Source organism: Microtus oregoni, unplaced genomic scaffold, assembly GCF_018167655.1.
Source record: "Microtus oregoni isolate MIOR12 unplaced genomic scaffold, Mior012 000046F_ref0000063, whole genome shotgun sequence".
NCBI classification, from domain to species: Eukaryota; Metazoa; Chordata; class Mammalia; order Rodentia; family Cricetidae; genus Microtus; species Microtus oregoni.
Genome location: NW_024543220.1, coordinates 17771227 through 17790343, shown reverse-complemented (window position 1 = coordinate 17790343; position 19117 = coordinate 17771227). Strand labels below are relative to the sequence as shown.

The window sequence follows — 19117 nt, the reverse complement described above, 5'->3', positions numbered from 1 at the left end:
GCACATAGTGGGGTGCTCCCTCCTGGACCCTGATTAGGCACAGACCACACTCAAACACCTCTTTTCACAGAGAGATCCTTTATTAAGCAGGGAAGAAAAGAGACCGACTTCTGACTGAGTCAGAAAAACAGCAGCAAATGCCCTAGCAGGTGTGGTAAATTTTTAGGAGGGAAAAGGGGAGGTCTGTGTTAGAATGGGCTAGGATGCGGCGGGATGTTTTAATTGGGCTTGTTAATTAGGGTAGCCAAAAGGGGGCTTTGGATTGCTGGCATTCAGTACTTTGACAGCCCCAGGAATGAGTCTGGAATAAGAAAGTGTCCCAATAAGGGAAGCTTTAGGGATGTCATCTACAGTTTGCAAGGGAGGGGGGGAAGGGCAAGGCCTGCCAGTGCTGTGTTTATTATGCCTGGGCCAACTAGAGTCCTTTCGAGGACTGTTGTGGTCTTGTGAGCTCAAGTCTCCCAGAGGCAGGAGGCCTCTGCCTCCTGGGGAGGGAGGAAGGGAAGGAGGGAGAGGCACAGGTCTTTATCTTTTCATTGTTTAGGGTCCTCTCAGAGCCCTCCTCTGAAAGCTGGGTGGTGTGAAGGCAAAGTCCTGCAGAACTGGCCATGGCTGGTTGTGTTAGCTTCTAGTGGTAGCTGTGGTGAACCCCGACACATGTTGCTGAGATTCAGGGTCAGGGCCAGGCAAGAAAAAGATGGGTGGACAGATGGCAATTTGGATGGGTCACATCAGCAGTGGGGACCAAGGAACTGAAGCCCCAGGTGGGCATTCTCCTATATGTCCCTTGACACACGTGGAGTGATTAGATGAAAGGCCAGGACTAGTTACCTCATGTTCTCCTCCCCATGGAGTGACGTGAGGGCGTAGCACCTTTCCTCGGTCTGGTGTGTTGGACGAGCTCTTGGGCCAGGTTTTGTGATATGGTTTTAATAGGCGCACATGCTCATGGGTTCCCAATCCACTCTGGCTGGTTCACAGGGATGTACACAAGATGGAGAATCCTCCTGCTTTAGTGTTGACACTCACTATGGCGCCAAACGCTCCTGGTGATGTGGAGGGGATCCAGGGAAAGGTCCAGCCTGCACGCGGCTGCTCCACAGCCTGGAGTCAGTCGGGACAGCAGGCCGAGCACCGTAGCTGCTGGAGCTTCTGGCTGCCTCTCTCTCTGACTTTGGCGATGGAAGGTAGAATACCTGGCTTGGCCTCCAGGCTCACAGCTCCAGGAGAGTGTGACTTCTCCCTGAAGAGGAGCTAGAGGAGAGACTGCAGAGTTGGCAGGTTGCAGTAACCTGGATGAAGGCTGTGCCTGAAAAGCGAGAGACAGAACAGGAGGTGGCAGGTGGGTGCGTGTGCCCTGGAGGCCTCTTGTGGGGGCAGACACGGCAGCATGGAGAGCAATGGAGGGGAGACAGCTGCTGGGCCTGGAGGGAGTTCATGTGGGAGAAACAGCCAGCTCTGCTTATTCCGTGTTGAAAGCCTATGGGTTATTTGCGTTCTAAGCTGAGGAGGTAGCCTACGGAGTGTGGGGAGATTTGAGGGCCCATGCTGGCCCCTGGGCTCTGAGTTCCCCTAGTACAGGGTGAGTTGTCTGCTTTCTCTTGTGAGGGACTGAGCCCGCTCTCTCTTCCGAGGGACCAGGTTCTTAGCAGCTGCCTCTGTTGGTCCCTCCAGAGACAGGCTTGTGGCGGACAGGCACACAGCAGGCTGGCTGGCAGCTAGATTGCTGGTACCAGACCTTTGGCACCAGACATACGTCCACCCACCCTGAGGGTCTGCTTGTCCTTGCCAGATGACTCCTGGGAAAGAGGCTGACCCAGAGGGGTAGATAGGGGCTGCCTATGATCAGGACCCTCTATCATAGGTGTGAGAGTGATGGCCCAGGACAAGCTGGGGAAGGTGGAGGGCCCCGCTGCCCTGCTTCCTGTTCCCCCATTGGGACTTGACACTGGTTCCACTCGAGTTCAGAGAGGAAGAAGGAGGCATGGCTAAGGTCAAGGAAAGTGTTTATTAGGGTTCTGAGGAGCCTTCCAGTGAGAGGGCACCTGATAATTTCCCACAGAGAAGTCCTCTAACCCCTGGACTGTGGAGCAGGAATCCTAGGCTTGTGACCAGGATCTCAGGCCGGGTAATGACTGAGAGCAAGACAGGATCCTCTGTTGTTTGGTGAATGATACTCAAGCTTAGGCAGGGCTTGCATCTGAGGCAGTCCAGGGACTAGGGGAAGAGGGGACGGATCCACAGGAAATGGACCCATCAGCAACTGGACTTCTGGCCCAAGGAGAGGCCACAGCAGGCTTGGCGGGAGCATGCAGGACTGCAGATCAGGGACATGCTGGAGCAGGGCTTGCAGCAGCTGGGCTGGCAGGAGGAGGCACAGCAGGAGGAGCTGGGCACACAGCAGGCGGGTCTGCACACAGGGCGGCAGATCAGGGACACGCTGGAGCAGGGCTTGCAGCAGGAGGATTGACAGCATGAGGGCTGGCAACATGAGGAGGATCCAGAGCAGATGGGTGTGCAGCAGACAGGCTTGCAGCACAGTGTCACACAGGATGGCTGGCAAGGAGAACAGGTGCAGCAAGCTGGCTGGCAGCTAGACTGCTGGCAGCATGAGGAGCCAGAACAGATGGGTGTGCAGCAGACAGGCTTGCAGCAGACAGGCACACAGCAGGACTGTTGGCAAGGAGAGCAGGTGCAGCATGAGGGCTGGCAGCTAGACTGCTGGCAGCATGAGGGTGTGCAGCAGCTGCTGCAGGCAGATTGGCAGCAAGGGCCGGACCCAGAGTTCACTGGGGTGCAGATGAGGGTCAGGCAGGGGGCTGGGGCACAGCAGCTGGGCTGGCAGCAGCTGGGGACACAGCAGCTGGGGACACAACAGCTGGGCTGGCAGCAGCTGGGGACACAGCAGCTGGGGACACAACAGCTGGGCTGGCAGCAGCTGGGGACACAGCAGCTGGGGACACAACAGCTGGGCTGGCAGCAGCTGGGGACACAGCAGCTGGGCTGGCAACAGCTGGGGGCACAGCAGCTAGGCTCACAGCAGCTCTCTGGACAGTCCTCGATCTGCCAGGAGGACTCAGTGCGGGGCTCAGAGCAAATGGACATGGTGGAGGCTGAGTGGAGGGTTGAGGGTGAGGTGAGAAGGTGTTGAATGAGTGAGTGAGGTGGGAAGGTGGGTACCACTTATATATCTCTCAAGGGTTTGTTTATGTTTGTATTGTCCTAGCTGCAGTTCCTTGTTGATGTTGATGATGATGTAAGGACATCCATCAATCAAGTGGCCATGACCTGTAGCTCTGCCCATAGAACTTTCAGATAGAGCAGGGCAGGCATCATTTCCTCTCCAGGGAGGGTCAGTTCCCTGTTGTCTGCCATGGCCACCTCTTGAGGCCCCTAGCTCTGGTTCCCTGCTTCAGCCCTTGATTGAGTCATCAGCACGTTTTTGTTTTTTGTTTTTGTTTTTTAAATATTTATTTATTTATTTGTTATATATACAATATTCTGCCTGTGTGTATGTCTGCAGGCCAGAAGAGGGCACCAGACCTCATTACAGATGGTTGTGAGCCACCATGTGGTTGCTGGGAATTGAACTCAGGACCTCTGGAAGAACAACCAGTGCTCTTAACCGCTGAACCATTTCTCCAGCCCCAACAATACTAGTGTTAATCGTTCTTGCTTTGATCTAGGAATTATTCCAAGTTAGTCTATAAATATCAACTCACTAAGCCCTGCGACCTTGAGAGGGAGAGGATTTCATTATTCCTAGATGAGGGAAACAGAGACACACACAAGAGCTTGTAGAAGAGTCTGTCAGGCAGCTCAGACACCAGAACATGGGTACTTCCATCCTGTGTTCGTATGTTCGTATTTGCGTGGCGGGGGAGAGGTGGCGAGCCAGGACACCCATCACCCCAGTAGGAATGATTTCTACTGGGCGGGGCTAGAGCTGAAGGCATGGTAGAGCTGCTTAGGGCAGGGCAGGGGAGTTGTCACTGTGCTCCCAGGACTGTGGGGGGGGGAGGGGGTTGAAAGGGGGACAGGCTGATATGAAGATGACACAGCAGGGGCTTCAGGGATTCACTCTGAAAATAATGCCTACTTCTACCTACAGCATGAGGACCCAGGTTGACTGACATACAGTAAGAGGAAGGAGGTTGTTTAGAAGGGATGTTGGAGTTTGATTGTGTTCTCAGGTGCAGGAGGCTTTCTACTGAAAATTGAGCAAAAACACCCATAAACATAAGAATAAATAAATAAAATGTGTAAAAAAAAATACCCTTCATCTAAAAGGAGGGTGGTTTTGCAGAGTCTGGATGTGGAGGCATGCAAGATACAAGAATGAGTCGGCATTACAGCTCGCACCAAGGTTCTAGAGCAAAGCCTGTGGGCCCAGGCAATATGTAACAGGCTTGCCCTGAGCATTCTCGGCACTGCAAAGGTGAAGCTTTAGTTACAGTGGAGACCCCAAGACGGCAGAGAAGCCAGGAACATGGAGTGCCTGCTAAGGAGAAATGTACAGACCCAGGGTGGGGGCTGACCTGAGAGAGACAGAGGCTGTGTGTGCAGCAGGCATCAGAGCTAGGGGGCAGGGTTGCCAAGCTTGTTGGAGCCTAGATGATGTCATCATGAGCCCAAGATGCCTGATATGGAGCTGTGGTGTTTAATATGTACTCTGCTGGTGTCCAGTCTTACTTTGGTGTCGTCTTTCCTCATCATCCTCCCCTTCTGCAATGTGAATGCTCACTGTGTCTGTGTATACTATAAACATGTGACTTATTTATTTACTTACTTTTCAGAGCTCACAATGAGAGCTGCCTTGAGTCAGAGGAGACCTAACAAACGCCTCTGAATCATGTTAGAACTGTTGAGATTATGAAGACCCTTAGAGATAGACCAAACACATTTTGACTCATGAGATAGCAACAAGTATATGAGTAGAGTGTTGTGGTTCCAAGGTGGAGCATTCCTACAGGTTTAGAGGTCTGAACACTGGGTACCAACTAAGGCTTGGATGTGCAGATACTCTTGGTGGGTGAAGATTCAGGTCAAATATCTTTCTAAGAAGAGCATCGTGTGGTTAGGGCCAAATGTCACCTCCAAAGCCAAAGGCTGACCCTGTGTCTGTGCTAGGAAATAGAGCAAGACCCTGTAAAAGAACTTTAGGGTGCCCTTTACTTCCCAGGGGTGTGTCTGTTGGTTCATACAGTAACTGTGTCCCTTTTGAGGAATCTCCAATGTGCCCTGGAGATCTGGTATCTGTTCTACCCTCCACCCCACCGGGAATGCAGATGGGCTCCAAACTCCCCACACATGCTAATACTTGCCTTCCTTTTTAAACACTGCTACCAGCCCCCAAAGTGGGACACGGTGCATCTCACTGTGATAGCTTCTCTTTAATGAACTTGGCCATTCGTGTGTCTTCCCTGGAGAAATTAGAGTTCAGTCCTTGGCCTGCTTGGTGCTGGCTTGTCCTTTTGCTGTAATAATTCTTTCCACATTCTAGTTATTAACTTTATCAGATACACCACTTGTCAGTATCTTCCTTCCTGTAAGCTTTCTGGTCCTACCCTCCGCATCTCTCTTGTACAGTCTCTGTCTGCCTCTGTGTTTCCCCCACGGTCTCATCCTTCCTTCCCTTTCTCCATCCGCACTTCTGATGGATGGTGCTGTCTTCTGAGGATAGGACCCAACACTGTGTGTGTGTGAGGGGCGGGGGAGGGAGAACAACTTGTCTCTGTCTGTCCTCTCTACCACATTGGTTCAGGATTGAGCTCAGGTCATCAGAGTTGGGCTCGTGTGCCTTTTCTCGCTGTGCCATCTCACCAACACTTAAATATTCTTCTTCTTTTTAAACGCATCTGTTTTTGATGGAATAATTTCTGTTTGATGGAATGATATTTCTTCCTTCTTGCATCTGCTATCGGGTTTGTCCAGTGTGTATTTAAATTTCAGCTATTGTACATCTCAGATTTAGAACTTCCTTTGTTTGATTAATTCCACGTCCCTCCTGGGAGTCTCTACCTATTCACTCATGAAGATAAGATTTTTCTTTGATCTTTGGGCTTAGAACAGCTGCTGTGGTCACTGCCCGTCTCTGTAATGAGATCATGCCGGATTCTTTCTGCTGGTTGCTTTTACTTATGAAGGTGATTTATATCACAAAATCTCTTATATCTGGTTACTTATGAAATACATTTGGAGACTCTGGGTTCTATTATCTTCTTGTGACTACGAGTTCTGTTCAAGCAGAGAGCCAGCTAGTTGGTTATTTTGAGCTTGTGTAGATCTGGTTTTAAACTCTGTGGGGGTACAAATGTGGAAAATCCACCCAGCCTCCACTCAAGATCCCACCTTTCCTGATGGTACTTGTGGCTCACTGCTAAACACATCAAAAGGAGGACCCACTGTGCTCCCTGTGAACCTATATTGACTTTACCTGCTTTCCAAGGGTGTGGCTGGTCCAATCTACCTTCACCCAGGACACGGATGGATGAGGACACTCATTATATTCAGCCTTCTAGACCACAGGAGAAGAACAATCTCTGTGGTTGTAGGAGAACTGTCATCCCACAGGGCAGGACTGTTGTCCGACAGGGAAGTTATCTGAACTCCTGGACTTCTAGAAGCCCATGTAAGGAAATCAGGAATTCACGGGGCATTGACAAATCCACACAGTACCGGGAGAGGATGGCTTGGGAGCTTAATGTAGCAGCAGCCAGAGAGCTGCATTAGTCATGGAGCTGGGCAAGCAAGAGCATGGACAACAGCAAAGCCAACCTGGGAGGCCAGAGGAAGCAAACAAGGAAGACCAGATGCATTCTGGGTGTTCTGGGACACTGGGCTGGGTATAAAAGCCACCCTGGGCAGGAGCTCCAGTCATTCCCACCCTCCTCCAGACCAGCCAGCCTCCACCATGTGCCACACCAGCTGCTCCTCAGGCTGCCAGCCCACCTGCTGTGTGTCCAGCCCCTGCCAGCCCTCCTGCTGTGTGTCCAGCCCCTGCCAGTCATCCTGCTGCAGGCCTGTTATCTGCATTCCTGTGAGATACCAGGCGGCCTGCTGTGTGCCCGTGAGCTGCAGACCCACTGTGTGCATGACTCCCTCCTGCCAGTCCTCTGTGTGTGTGCCTGTGAGCTGCCGGCCTGTCTGTGTGACCTCCTCCTGTCAATCATCCGGGTGCTGCCAGCCCTCCTGCCCCACCCTGGTCTGCAGACCCTCCTGCTGCTGACCAGTGTCTCCAAACCAGCTTCTGCCAGTGCAGATGGGACACATCTATTCCTCTCCCTCTGTGGCGGTGGCTCTGCACCTGAAATAGGTTGGAAGCACACATAGCTCGCCCTGGAACTTGGGAGAGAACACAGCTTTCCCTCTGCCATTCTCTACGGATGTCCTGGCTCCAGGATCCTTCTTTTACCCATGTGCCAAATAAAGTAACTTCTCTAGTCATCTGTGCATTTCTGTCCTAGTTCTTGTCTGTCTTTCCTGGCTTCGTTGGCACCAGGAGGCATGGAAGATCAGGGGTGTCTATGATGCAGCCTCACCACAGTTCCTTAGAAGGAAGCGTGCAGGGTGGAGACATGGTTGATGAGTGGGTGGGTTTATGCATCTGGCATCCCTGTGATGGACTCACTGTACCACACTGCAGTGTCCGCTCATGCTTGCATTTCCCATGGCACATGTAGCAGGGGCTCGTGCATGGCGAGGCCTACAGTGTTTATGAATGGTTTTCTCTTTCCTCTGGGGATGTCCTGTGTCCCAGGTCACAGTGACTTTCTTCCTACTAGGCAGCTTTGAGGTGTTTGAATTTCATTTATACAAACTGTTGTGTGTTGGGAGCAGTGAGACGCCAGATCCTGAATTTCTTGTAATTCCCTGATCTGAGTGCCTACAGCTGCTCTGAGCACGAGACCTTCAGGAGTTCCTGATGGCAGGAGAGTGGTTTCTGGTGGGTTTGGCTGGGGCGTGTCTATCTCTATAATAATCTGCCCCTGAATATAATTAAGGGGGCATTCTTGGGGAATTCAAGGATGACCCGTGTTGCTGTCTCTCTTTCTGTCTGTGTGTATTTGTGTATTTTAACCTCCAGCCCCTTGCCCGAAGCTCGGTAACTGGGTGCCAGCGCACAGAGTGCAGACACGGGGGCGCTGTACGCGGCAGTTGGGCTCCAAATCACTTTCTCAGTACTGGAGAAATTTATGCCCATTTTCTTACTGTTGATTAATTACAATATGACAGTCACATATCTAGTCACTTTTCTATAAAGCAGCTAGTACACTCTTGTCCCACCAACTTCTTGGGGTGGCTCCTGCTGAAACCACATGCGTACCATTCTGTGTCTTTTTGCATCGTGGTGTGGGTCACTTCTGCATGTTCTAACACGTGCTTTCTCTTTCAGAAGGTTTTCAATGATCGTGTTAGGTTCTCTGTCTCTCTTCCTGGGACGAAACATCCAATTAAAGTAACCCGAAGGAAGGATTTATGTTGGCTTACAGTTTGAGGGTGCAGTCCTTCATGATGGGGCAGTCACGGTGACAAGGGGCTGAGGTGGTTGATGACATCGCATCCGCTGTCAGAAAGCAGAGAGTGAGGCACGCAGGCTTGGTTCACTTCCTCCTTTTTATTTGTTCTGGAATCCCGGCCCATAGAATAGTGCTTGTGCTGCCGACCCTTAGGGGGGGCCTTTCTCCTCTGTGAAGTCTTTGTGGAAATATAATCATCAGTGTGCCCAGAAGTCCATTTCTATGGTGACCTTAAATTCTGTTATGTTAACAATGGAGACGGGTCAGCACAGTTATAGTTTTGGGGAAGGTTTTCCTCTGGGGAAGTGTTGATGGCTGCTTCCATTGGCTTGTTCTATGCCCCGTGTCTGCAGTCTGTAGTGACTGTTCCTTGTGGAGGTTTCTGAGACAGGCAGGCATGGGGGTTGCATCCTCTGCTGCATCCCATGATATCATCCTGGACCTGTGGTCCTAGAGTTCTCTCTCTTGACTCTCTTGACATTTTTCTTTATTTTCTGCAGGCTGGCCATCAGACATCAATTGCAAATGTTTTATCCCTTAGCATCCAAAGTCATCAGGGATCCACTGTGCTATTTAAATAAGTGCTTTTCCCAAACCAGACTAACTGCCCTGCACAGACAGCACACTCCATGCACCTACGGTGTGCCTACACACCCAGGTTGCTCTCAGACCCATGCACACACATATAATCGTGTACTCAAACCCTTACGAACATAAAGGATACACATGAGAAAACAATCACACGCCCATGTGTGAATGTTCACTCATACCAATATACTCAGGTACTCATACTTAAACACACATTCCCACACCCACGTGTTTTAGTACACACACACACATTCACACTTCTCCACATGTGTGCATGCTTCTGCAGACGCACAGCCATACTTGTCTCTGTGCATGCACGGCCTTTCACTCAGGCACTCCTGTGCATCATTCTGGTCTCTCATCTGAGAGGTGGAGATGTCTCTCTGCTACCCAGAGGCACAGGCAGAGGCCCCGCCAGTCCTGCAGTGTTGACTTTTCTCATAACTGTGACACAATAAAGGACAGGACACTTAAAAGGGACAGGATTGACTTGGCTCATTTCTCCTTCTAGAGCCTTTGATGGATAGGGTCTGGCCAATTTTCTGTTGTCCTAGGATGAAGCGGTTGGCTTCCCTTTAATGGCATTAATCCCTTTAACAAGAACACCCTCCTCAGCCATGGCTTTCTGATTGCTCCCTTTCTGGCCGGGCTGCATGGTTTTTGAATCACCTGCTCTGCTTTTAGTTCTTGATTCTCAGTGTAAATCTGTCTAAAAGCCCCCAGCAATAACCAAGCCACTGTGCAAATTCTTTGCTGTCTTAAAATTTATTACACATGGTTAATTTAGCCACCACTATAAGCCCAGCCTCACATAGTACTTCTGGGTATAGAGAAATTCTCTTGCAGAATATCCCATGGATGGTCTCTGGTCAGTTCCCAACAGCATCCTGAAATTTGATGAGCACATCCTTCTGTCGAATTTCTATTGGTGTTCTAGTCTTGAGTTCTCACCTGGATGCCTTACTAGTTCTTTGGATAGCCTTTGAGCTACAGCATAAACAGCTATAGCATATAAAGTCCCTAGGTCAAAACTCCTACACCATCTGTCCAGACACCAGTCAAAGGCCTAAGAACCACAGTCAGGGCTAGTCGCAGCAGTATCCTGCCTTCTCTGGCCAGTTTTCTGTATCAGTTATTTTTGTATACCTGTGTTGAATAAAGCAACTTAAAGGACTGAGGGAGGTTTTTAGCTCTTGGGTTCAGAGAGTTCAGTCTGCCATGGGGGAACACAACAGTCACACTGGGTCACAGGAGAGAGGCGAATGCTTGTAACTAGCTTTCTTCTTTGTCCACTTCTATCCTAGCCCACTGGAGGGAGCCACCTCTTTCAAACACAGTCTAGACTCTCAGTTAATTCTCCCTAGAACTACTCGCAGCATGCTGGAGATGTAGCTCTGTACCTAGGCGATTCTAAACCTATTCAAATTGATAGTGAAGATGGACCTTCTTACTATATATGGTCCCTCCATAGCGTTGGCTGGCTCTCAGGCTTCTCTACACCTCCTTCTGGGTGCTAGGATCTGGGGTGGGGTCCTGAGGAGAGTTCAGAACAAGGGAAAGCAGAAAAAGAATGAGAGTCAAGCACTTGGATCTCGCAGGGAGCTCTAGGTTTCTTTAAAACTGCGAGGAAAGATAAGGAGACTAGGAAGTGGGAGTTTGAGCTGCGTCCCAATACCACAGTGATCGGCCTGGAGAGATGAGACTGTTCTTATGCAGGAGGGTCCGGGGTGTGAGAGCCTGAAAAGGAGAGGCCAGCAGCAGGCAGATGAGCCAGAAGGGAGGGGCTGGTAGGGTGAGGTAGGTGGGAGCGCTGGCAGCACCCTGGGGACTGGCAGCTTCCAGACTCACACAGGTCAGCTGGCAGGAGGCAGACACAGGGCACAGGGTCCATTTCAACAGAGCCTATTGGTGTGTGTGTCGGTGGCAGCACTTCTCAGAGCCTTGGGAGGGCAGCAGGCAGGGATGAGGCAGCACAGAGGAACGGGGACAGACAGCAAGTGGCCTGAGGAACAGTTCATGTGGTACAGGTGGCTAGGACTGGGGAAGGCTTTGGTGGAAAAGGGAACATTTTGTAGCATATGGTCAGATGTAGACATACAGTCCTGGACACACATGTATGATTATGCATACATTTACACTCAGACATACACATTCACAAACTCTGAACTCCATGCGCAAATATGCATGCATGCGTGTGCGCGCGCGCACACACACACACACACACACACTGAAAGAGTGAGCTGCCCTCCATGCCTGCTTCTGTCTGCTCTCTGACTCCAGCTGAGGCTCATGGGAGGGCTCTCCCTGTGTTCAGCCTCCCACATTCTGCAAGCCCTTCCTAACCCTGAGAGAAATGTGATCTCTGTGGGTGTGTAAGGCCTGTCATCCTGCAGGGAGAACATCTGGATGCCTGGATCTCTGGGATCTCGTGTGAGAAAACCAGGATGTGATGGAGCTTAGTAGAATCCAGAAGGCCCCAGGGGAGGTTGGGTGGGACTCAGGCCCAGCAGGAACTGGAGCAGGTGTAATTAGCCATGAAGCTGAGGACAAACAAAACAGGAACACAGCCAACAACAAAGCCAGCCTGGGAGGACAAAGGAAGCAAATGAGGAAGAGCAGCTGCATTCTGGGTAGTTGGGGGGAGTACTGGGCTGGGTATAAAAGCCACCCTGGAAGGAGCTCCAGACATCTTCACACTCCTCCAGACCAACCAGCCTCCACCATGTGCCACACCAGCTGCTCCTCAGGCTGCCAGCCCACCTGCTGTGTGTCCAGCCCCTGCCAGCCCTCCTGCTGTGTGTCCAGCCCCTGCCAGTCATCCTGCTGCAGGCCTGTTATCTGCATTCCTGTGAGATACCAGGCGGCCTGCTGTGTGCCCATGAGCTGTAGACCCACTGTGTGCATGACTCCCTCCTGCCAGTCCTCTGTGTGTGTGCCCGTGAGCTGCCGGCCTGTCTGCGTGACCTCCTCCTGTCAGTCATCCGGGTGCTGCCAGCCCTCCTGTCCCACCCTGGTCTGCAGACCCTCCTGCTGCTGACCAGTGTCTTCAAATCAACTGCTGTCACCATAGACAGGATACATCAATCCCTACCCACCTCCTTCTGTGACCATGGGTTTGGCATGAGGCACGTGGGGAAGCATGCCCAGCCCACCCTGAAACTGTGAGATAATCCAGAAGTGACCAGGTTCCCCTGACTTGCCCTTCTCTGAGAATGTCCTACCTCAAATGTCCTTCTCTTACCCCCTGTGCCAAATAAAGTGGCTTCTCGAGTCAGTTCTGTGTTTGTCTTGGTTCCTGTCTGTCTGCATAGCTGCCTTAGCCTCAGAAAGCATGCAAATCAGCGCTCTCTTTGATCCAGCCTCACTGCATTAGGTAGAATGTAGGACAGAGGAATGGCCTGATAAAGTAGATGGGTCATGTCCCTGTCCTGTCTGTCTGCTCTTGCACATATGGCCCCTGCCACGGACTCTCATCTCCTGTGGCTCCATCCTGCCTCCCCTGGTTCTCCTTCCCCAATGCTACAGGCACAGCAGAGGTAGCAGTTGTTAGATTGGCTGGATTGTCCAGAGCTGCATTTCCCTCTTCTCTTAGGATGTCCTGTGCCACGAGTCACGGTGACTTTTTTCCTGCCTGGCTGCTTTCGGAAGCTGGGTCTTGGTTCCGTGATCTGAACTTGTCAACTCCCTGCACCGTGGCATGCCATAGTTCTTGAATGATGACCAGATAGCATAACCACTCCTATCACTTCCGGTATGGACACTGGACACATCGTCCAAGTTCCACTCGTGTCTTGGTGCAGCTGCTTCTAGAGCCGGGCGAACTCTGTCCTGTGTTTTCAGTGAATCAAGTTAGCTGCATTCTGTGCCTCAGACTGGCACTTTGGCGCCGCTCATAGTCATGTTGCCAACGAACCGGGGCCAATCTCTCTTGTGGTCCCCCTCTCTCCATTGCAAAGCTTTACCCCCTGCCTCCTTCAGTCTGCTGTGCTCATTCCGCATAGAAAGCAAGTGTGCAGCTCCTCAGCTCTGCTGAAGTCCTGCATACTGTCCTGAATCAGCCTCTCTGTGGAGTTCTCACTGCTGGCTGGCTTGCTTAATCCATGAGGTGTTAAAGTCATTTTATAACCCAGATGCCTGGGTGGTCAAGGACGCACTGTGTTGGTTAAATGGGGGATCTGAATGAAACTAAGTCAGAAGTAGAATCAGTCATCATGGGAGAATAGCCCTGGACATACACACCCCACTTCATGTTTACACACGGGCCAGTGCACACATATGCACTCTTACACACATACACACACACGTGCATGCATACATATATGCACACTCCCTCAAACATAGCCACATTTCCTGAAACACCTATGTGTATACATGTACCCTTGTGCGCCGTACACTCGCACAGGCATGGATTCTGGTGTCTCTCACTGGAAGGTGAAGGTAGATTGAGAGGCTGGTGTTGCAGGAGGTCCTCCCACTCCTCCAGCCTATAGCTGCTGAGATACTAGCCCATTGGGGCGTGGTCTCTCTCCCTTTAAAAAAGCGGCCACTTCCCTCTCCTCTCTCTCTTCACTTCCTGCTCCACTGGCGACTAGACTCCCTTCCTGGTTGTGTAGAGGGCTGTTGTCTGGGACGGCGATCTGTAAGTTTTTTCCCCTTTAAATAAATACCACCCTATTAATCATAATTCCAAATTGGTGTGGCATTGTTTGTGACTTACGCCTTCAGGCTGGGAAACAGAGGGACTCTCTGAAGGTTAATATTGATTATCGAGTTGGCTGGATCTATAATCTCTAAGAGATATCGCTGGGTGTGCCTTGAACAATTATCTAGATTAGGGTAGTAGAAGTGGGGGAACCCACCCTAAATGTGAGTGGCATCCACCATGGGCTGATGTCCTGGACTGAACAAAAAGGGGAGAGCGAGGTGACCACAGGCGATTGATTCCCTCTGTCTGCTGAGCACGGGTGATCCCCTCTGTCTGGTGAGCACAGGTGATCCCCTCTGTCTGCTGAGCACGGGTGATCCCCCCTGTCTGCTGAGCACAGGCGATCCCCTCTGTTCAGTCCATCATGGGTAGCAGAGTGGTTCATGTCCTGATGGACCATGAGATGACAGACTAGGAATGGCTTGGCTTTCTCCATTTCCATGGGTAATCTGTCTAGTCCCTCACTCCCTCAGCCCGTGGGATGGCACCTCCAGAGTCAAGGAGGTCTATCCTCTCAGCCAGTCTTCCAAAAAAAACAAAACCACACACACACACACACACACACACACACACACACACACACACACACACAAATGGAAAGATCTTGGGTGTGCTCCATCTCCTAGGAGATGCTTCAAGATTTATTTATTTATTTATTTATTTATTTATTTATTTATGCATTTTATGTACATGAGGAAGGAGAAACAGGACGAGGGTTTGGATACATTTATTCCTTTGGGCAGAAGTCTAACTTCATTCAATGTCAGGAGAGAAGAATGGCAATGAGAATAGGAAAGAGGAGCATGGGTATGCTCCTGCTCCACAGGAGGGAAGTTGGGGGACAGCCGAGTTCACTCCTGGCCCTACCTGATCATGAGAGATAGTTCACACCTAGGCTTATGATGGTGAGAACCCTAGTATTTGAGGGACAGAGAGGAGAGCTCAGCACTCAGAGGACTGGCATTTCAGAGCCCCAACAGGCCAGCGTGCAGGAGTCAGCAACAGGGTGTGGGGGCCTCCAGACAGCAGCAGTTCCCACAGTGTTAGTGTGGGTCGTGGTTGATGGGGGAGAAGCAGGGAACAGCACCTGGGGGCTGGACAGAGAAAGGAAGAGGTCTACCATGAGTGGTCACGCATAGAAATACAGTCCTATATGCACATGTGTGGCTATCTACACATTTACGCTCAGATATACATCATGCACAAACTCTGAACCACATGTGTGTTTGAACACATGTGCATGTTCACACTACTTCACATGCAGGCTTTCCACACACACATACACACACAATGCATGCATACACAAAATACACACACACACACAATGCACACACACACACACTGATTCCCAGATGTTCTATGCCCTTCCTATCTGATGTCTGACATCATCTCTGAGCTACAGCATGCTCTGTCAGGAGGCGCTCCCTGTGTTCAGCCTTTCCCCTTCTGTAAACTCTTCCCAACCATAGGAGAAGTGTAGTCTTTGGTTGCATGAGGACCATTATTCCATAGGGAGAAGCATCTGATCTCCTGGACCTTTGAGGATATCACAAAAGGAACTCATGAATGACAATAGAGCGAGTCTGAAAAGAGGGAAGGTATTGGAAAAGCCCAGGTGTGGAAGAGCTTGTTGAAGGTATAATTAACTAGGAAGCTGAGAGCAAAACAAAAGCAGAAACACAGACACAACAAAGCCAGCCTGGAAGAACAAAGGAAGCAAATGAGGAAGGGCAGCTGCATTCTGGGTAGCTGGGGAGCACTGGGCTGGGTATAAAAGCCACCCCAGGAAGGAGCTCCAGTCATTCTCACCCTCCTTCAGACAATCCCACCTCAGCCATGTGCGACACCAGCTGCTCCTCAGGCTGCCAGCCCTCCTGCTGCATGTCCAGCCCCTGCCAGCCCTCCTGCTGCATGTCCAGCCCCTGCCAGCCCTCCTGCTGCGTGTCCAGCCCCTGCCAGTCATCCTGCTGCAGGCCTGTTATCTGCATTCCTGTGAGATACCAGGCGGCCTGCTGTGTGCCCATGAGCTGTAGACCCACTGTGTGCATGACTCCCTCCTGCCAGTCCTCTGTGTGTGTGCCCGTGAGCTGCCGGCCTGTCTGCATGACCTCCTCCTGCCAGTCATCCGGGTGCTGCCAGCCCTCCTGCCCCACCCTGGTCTGCAGACCTGTCACCTGTAGCACGCCCTCCTGCTGCTGACCAGAGCCCCAGTGAAGATGGGACAACCTGTCTCCCAGCACTTCTCCTCTGCTGCTGGTTCAGCATCTGAGACAGATTGGAAACATCCTGCTCACCATTGGGACTCTGGAGGCAAACATGGAAGAGTTATCTGGAATCCCCTCTCCTTGCCCTTTGGAAGGATGCCCTGGCTCCAGGGCCATCTCTAGCTTCTAGCGCCAAATAAACCCGTTTCTCCTGCTCAATTCCGCATGTCTGCCCTGTTCCACGTCTGTCTTTCTTGGATGCTCCTATGCCAGAGAAGATGTAAGGTCAATGGTCTTTATGACCCAGGGTCACAGCGATTCCTCGAGGTGTGGGACACAGAAGGAGGGCGTGGCCCGATCAAGTGAGTGTGGTCAGCTCCCTGCACGTTAAGTGATCCATGACTTGCTGTGTACTTAGAACGGAGGTTGTCCTGCCGTGGGCTCATTCTCTCTCATGGCTCTGTCCCCCACCCTATCTCCCTCTAAGTGCTCTTGCCCCAAGAGTTCCCTGGATGGAGAATGCTCACTGTTCTCAGCCAGCATTTCCTCTCTGGTGGTTTTATATTGTGGGTCGTGGGTCATGGTGGCTTTTCTCACCATGGGTAAGCTTCTGGATGCTGGGATCTGAGATGTGGACTTGACTGTTGCTCTTCCACCTTCTCATCGCTGGTCCAAAGGTGCCCATTTTATTGTGACTGATGATCCATTATACGTAATAAACATACAGACCACACAGACTAAGCACAGCCTCCATGTGACACCAGTGCTCAGGACAGCTGCTTCTGCAGTTGTGTGCACATAGCTTGGCTCTTTGAATGGGTTCTTAGGTGTGAGCTTACAGTGTGGTCTCTTACAGTTTCATGTGATCATTCCCTATAGAGGTTCCTGGGCTGATCAGGCCCCAGGTTCTCTGGTTTTGTTTTGGTGTTGGGCATTATCCTGGGCCAATCCCTCTGTAGAGTTCTGCTGCTGACTGTGTCATGCTCCAGGCTTTTCCTTGACGTCTGCAGATTGGTGATGAGCTATAAGCTGAAACATGATCATATATCCCAACAACCAAGGAGGCTTGTGACTTGCTGTGTACTTAAAATGGAGGTTGTTGAGGGAGCTGAGCCAGAAAGGAGACAGTCATCACGAGCTGTCTCGAACATGCACATCCTCCTGCATGCATCCTCAAGCACGCGCAGCCTTACACACTCATATGTATACACACATACATCCTTGTATGTCCTTGTACACTTGTGAGCTCTGTACACTCCTGTTCATTACACACGACTGTGATCTCAGACAGAAGGTGGAACTGGAATCAGAGCCGTGTGTGGGGAGAGTTTGCAAGTTCCCGCCACTTCCGATGGAAGGCACGGAACGCAGACCTGATGCCTCTTTACCCCTTTGGTGTTAGTTGCTTTTCACACTGATAAAATCTCCAAGACTCATGGGTTTAGAGAGATCACTCCCTCGTGACTGAGGAGAGTGGAGAAGCTCATATCATGGTGATCAGGAACCAGAGAGGGGGAAATGCCAGTGCCCTGCTGTTACCTCAGCCCTGTTTGTATTCAGTTCAGCCCTCCAGCCTATGGGACAGGGTCACCCACCTCGATTATTCCTGCCTAGAGAAGCCTTCCCAAACCTGTCCAGTGGTTTGCCTCCGCCTCCTACAGGCTAAATCCAGTCAAGTTGTCAGTGAAGGTTCACACTCAGATGCCAGCCAAAGTCCACTTGACATCCACATGTGCCATTTTAAATCAGAGCCTTGCACCCTGGCTCCCCAAAATTTATGCCCATCTCACGGTGGAAAAAAAAACACCCCTTCTGTCTGTGGCTTCCTATATATAGTCTTAACTGTTCCCACACAGCTCAAACGTTAAGTGTCTTTAGCAGTTCAAGGGAAACTATTTTTAAAAGTAATTTTTACAGACTCTTGGACAATTTTATATATGCGTTTTGCTCATTTTGTCCCATTTCCCTCTCACTTTGTCTGATTCCTTCTTCCTGACGTGTTCCCCTCCTACTCTTTTTAATAACCCCCTGATGTTTAACAAGGCTTGCATGAGCATGTGCAGGGTTGGGGAGTTATTTACTGTCTTGGGGAACTTACCTGAGTGGCTACCCTACTGAAGAAAATGACCCCACGCCCCAGCAGCCACTAACTGCTAGTAGCTCCGCAGCCGAGGGAGGGGCCTCTTATGCTCCTCCCCAAGCATGCTGGGATAGCGCTGACAGCTTTGGCTTTGTCCAGGTAGCCACTACTTAGCTTCATGAGTGTAGCAGCCATGTCATGTGTGGAAGACAGTGTTTCACAGCGCTCCTCCCCATCCTGTCCATCCTTTCCGCTCCATCTCGTCTCCAGTGACCTTCCCTGGGCCTTTAAGAAGAGATAATATAGGTGGTCCATCTGAGCATTCAACTGTCTCTTAATTTTAGCACTTTGACCAGTCCGGATCTTTGTATCCATGGCTTCCCATGGCAAAGGGAAGCTGCTTCTCTGAGCAAGGCTGAGAACAGCCTCTGTCTATGGGCATAAACATAGAAATGTTTGGAAGGACTCTGACAGCAGGTCCACTGGTTCATTTTTATTTTTCCAGACAGGGTTTCACTGTGTAGTCCTGGCTGTCCTAGAACTCACTCTGTAAACCAGGCTGGCTTCGAACTCACAGAGATCCACCTGCCTCTGCCTCTGGAGTGCTGGAATTTTAAGACACATGTCCATTTTGAACAGCAGTATTAGTAGGTTCCGTCGATGTAAACTCTTAGCTGTGAGTCCCTATAGCATCAAGTTACATGCGCACACCATTCGGTGCTAGCATACACAGCCCCGGTCCAGAATGGACGAAGGAGACATAGAAGGGAGACAGCACTAGAGCTCAGCAGGGGTGAGAGGAGCAAACCTACAATGTTGGGGACCTGTGGTTAGTCCTGATGTGACCTCACACGGGCTTGGGCTGTCCCATCCACGTGTCCTGGCTGATTGGAGACCCTATTGATGGACTCCCCTCGGTGTCTCTGTCTTTCCTTGGCAGATGTCTCATGTACTCGGCACCTCTAATGACGTTGGGTCCCCATTGTACCTTAGGCTTCACCCTCATGACACCACAGAGGCC

At 51.0% G+C, this 19117-nt stretch overlaps 5 protein-coding genes across 5 annotated transcripts in view; 4 read left to right on the top strand and 1 right to left on the bottom strand.

Annotated features, from left to right (window-relative positions):
• Window positions 1-19117, top strand: part of Tspear (thrombospondin type laminin G domain and EAR repeats) — a 157455-nt gene that overhangs the window by 7104 nt on the left and 131234 nt on the right. The gene's annotated exons all lie outside the window — the stretch shown is intronic.
• Window positions 2257-5818, bottom strand: LOC121435643 (keratin-associated protein 10-8-like). Its single transcript, XM_041635113.1, has 2 exons — window positions 5752-5818; window positions 2257-3113 (listed from the first exon to the last, which is right to left on the bottom strand). The coding sequence occupies exons 1-2, from the start codon at window positions 5816-5818 to the stop codon at window positions 2257-2259; spliced, it is 924 nt and encodes a 307-aa protein (XP_041491047.1).
• On the top strand, window positions 6914-7228 carry LOC121435642 (keratin-associated protein 12-1-like). The gene has a single exon (XM_041635112.1). It carries the CDS (start codon window positions 6914-6916, stop codon window positions 7226-7228), a length of 315 nt encoding a protein of 104 aa, XP_041491046.1.
• Window positions 11830-12144, top strand: LOC121435641 (keratin-associated protein 12-1-like). The gene has a single exon (XM_041635111.1). The coding sequence runs from the start codon at window positions 11830-11832 to the stop codon at window positions 12142-12144; it is 315 nt and encodes a 104-aa protein (XP_041491045.1).
• Window positions 15649-16011, top strand: LOC121435209 (keratin-associated protein 12-1-like). Its single transcript, XM_041634341.1, has 2 exons — window positions 15649-15725; window positions 15786-16011. The coding sequence occupies exons 1-2, from the start codon at window positions 15649-15651 to the stop codon at window positions 16009-16011; spliced, it is 303 nt and encodes a 100-aa protein (XP_041490275.1).

Bases quoted from the DNA above. Each gene is read 5' to 3' on its own strand.
- LOC121435642 (XM_041635112.1), top strand. From the start codon at position 6,914: ATGTGCCACACCAGCTGCTCCTCAGGCTGCCAGCCCACCTGCTGTGTG.
- LOC121435209 (XM_041634341.1), top strand. From the start codon at position 15,649: ATGTGCGACACCAGCTGCTCCTCAGGCTGCCAGCCCTCCTGCTGCATG. The intron at 15,726-15,785 runs GTCCAGCCCCTG...ATCCTGCTGCAG, and splicing joins TGCCAGCCCTCCTGCTGCAT to GCCTGTTATCTGCATTCCTG.
- LOC121435643 (XM_041635113.1), bottom strand. From the start codon at position 5,818: ATGGCACAGCGAGAAAAGGCACACGAGCCCAACTCTGATGACCTGAGC. The intron at 3,114-5,751 runs GTAGAGAGGACA...CCCTCCACTCAG, and splicing joins CTCAATCCTGAACCAATGTG to CCTCCACCATGTCCATTTGC.
- LOC121435641 (XM_041635111.1), top strand. From the start codon at position 11,830: ATGTGCCACACCAGCTGCTCCTCAGGCTGCCAGCCCACCTGCTGTGTG.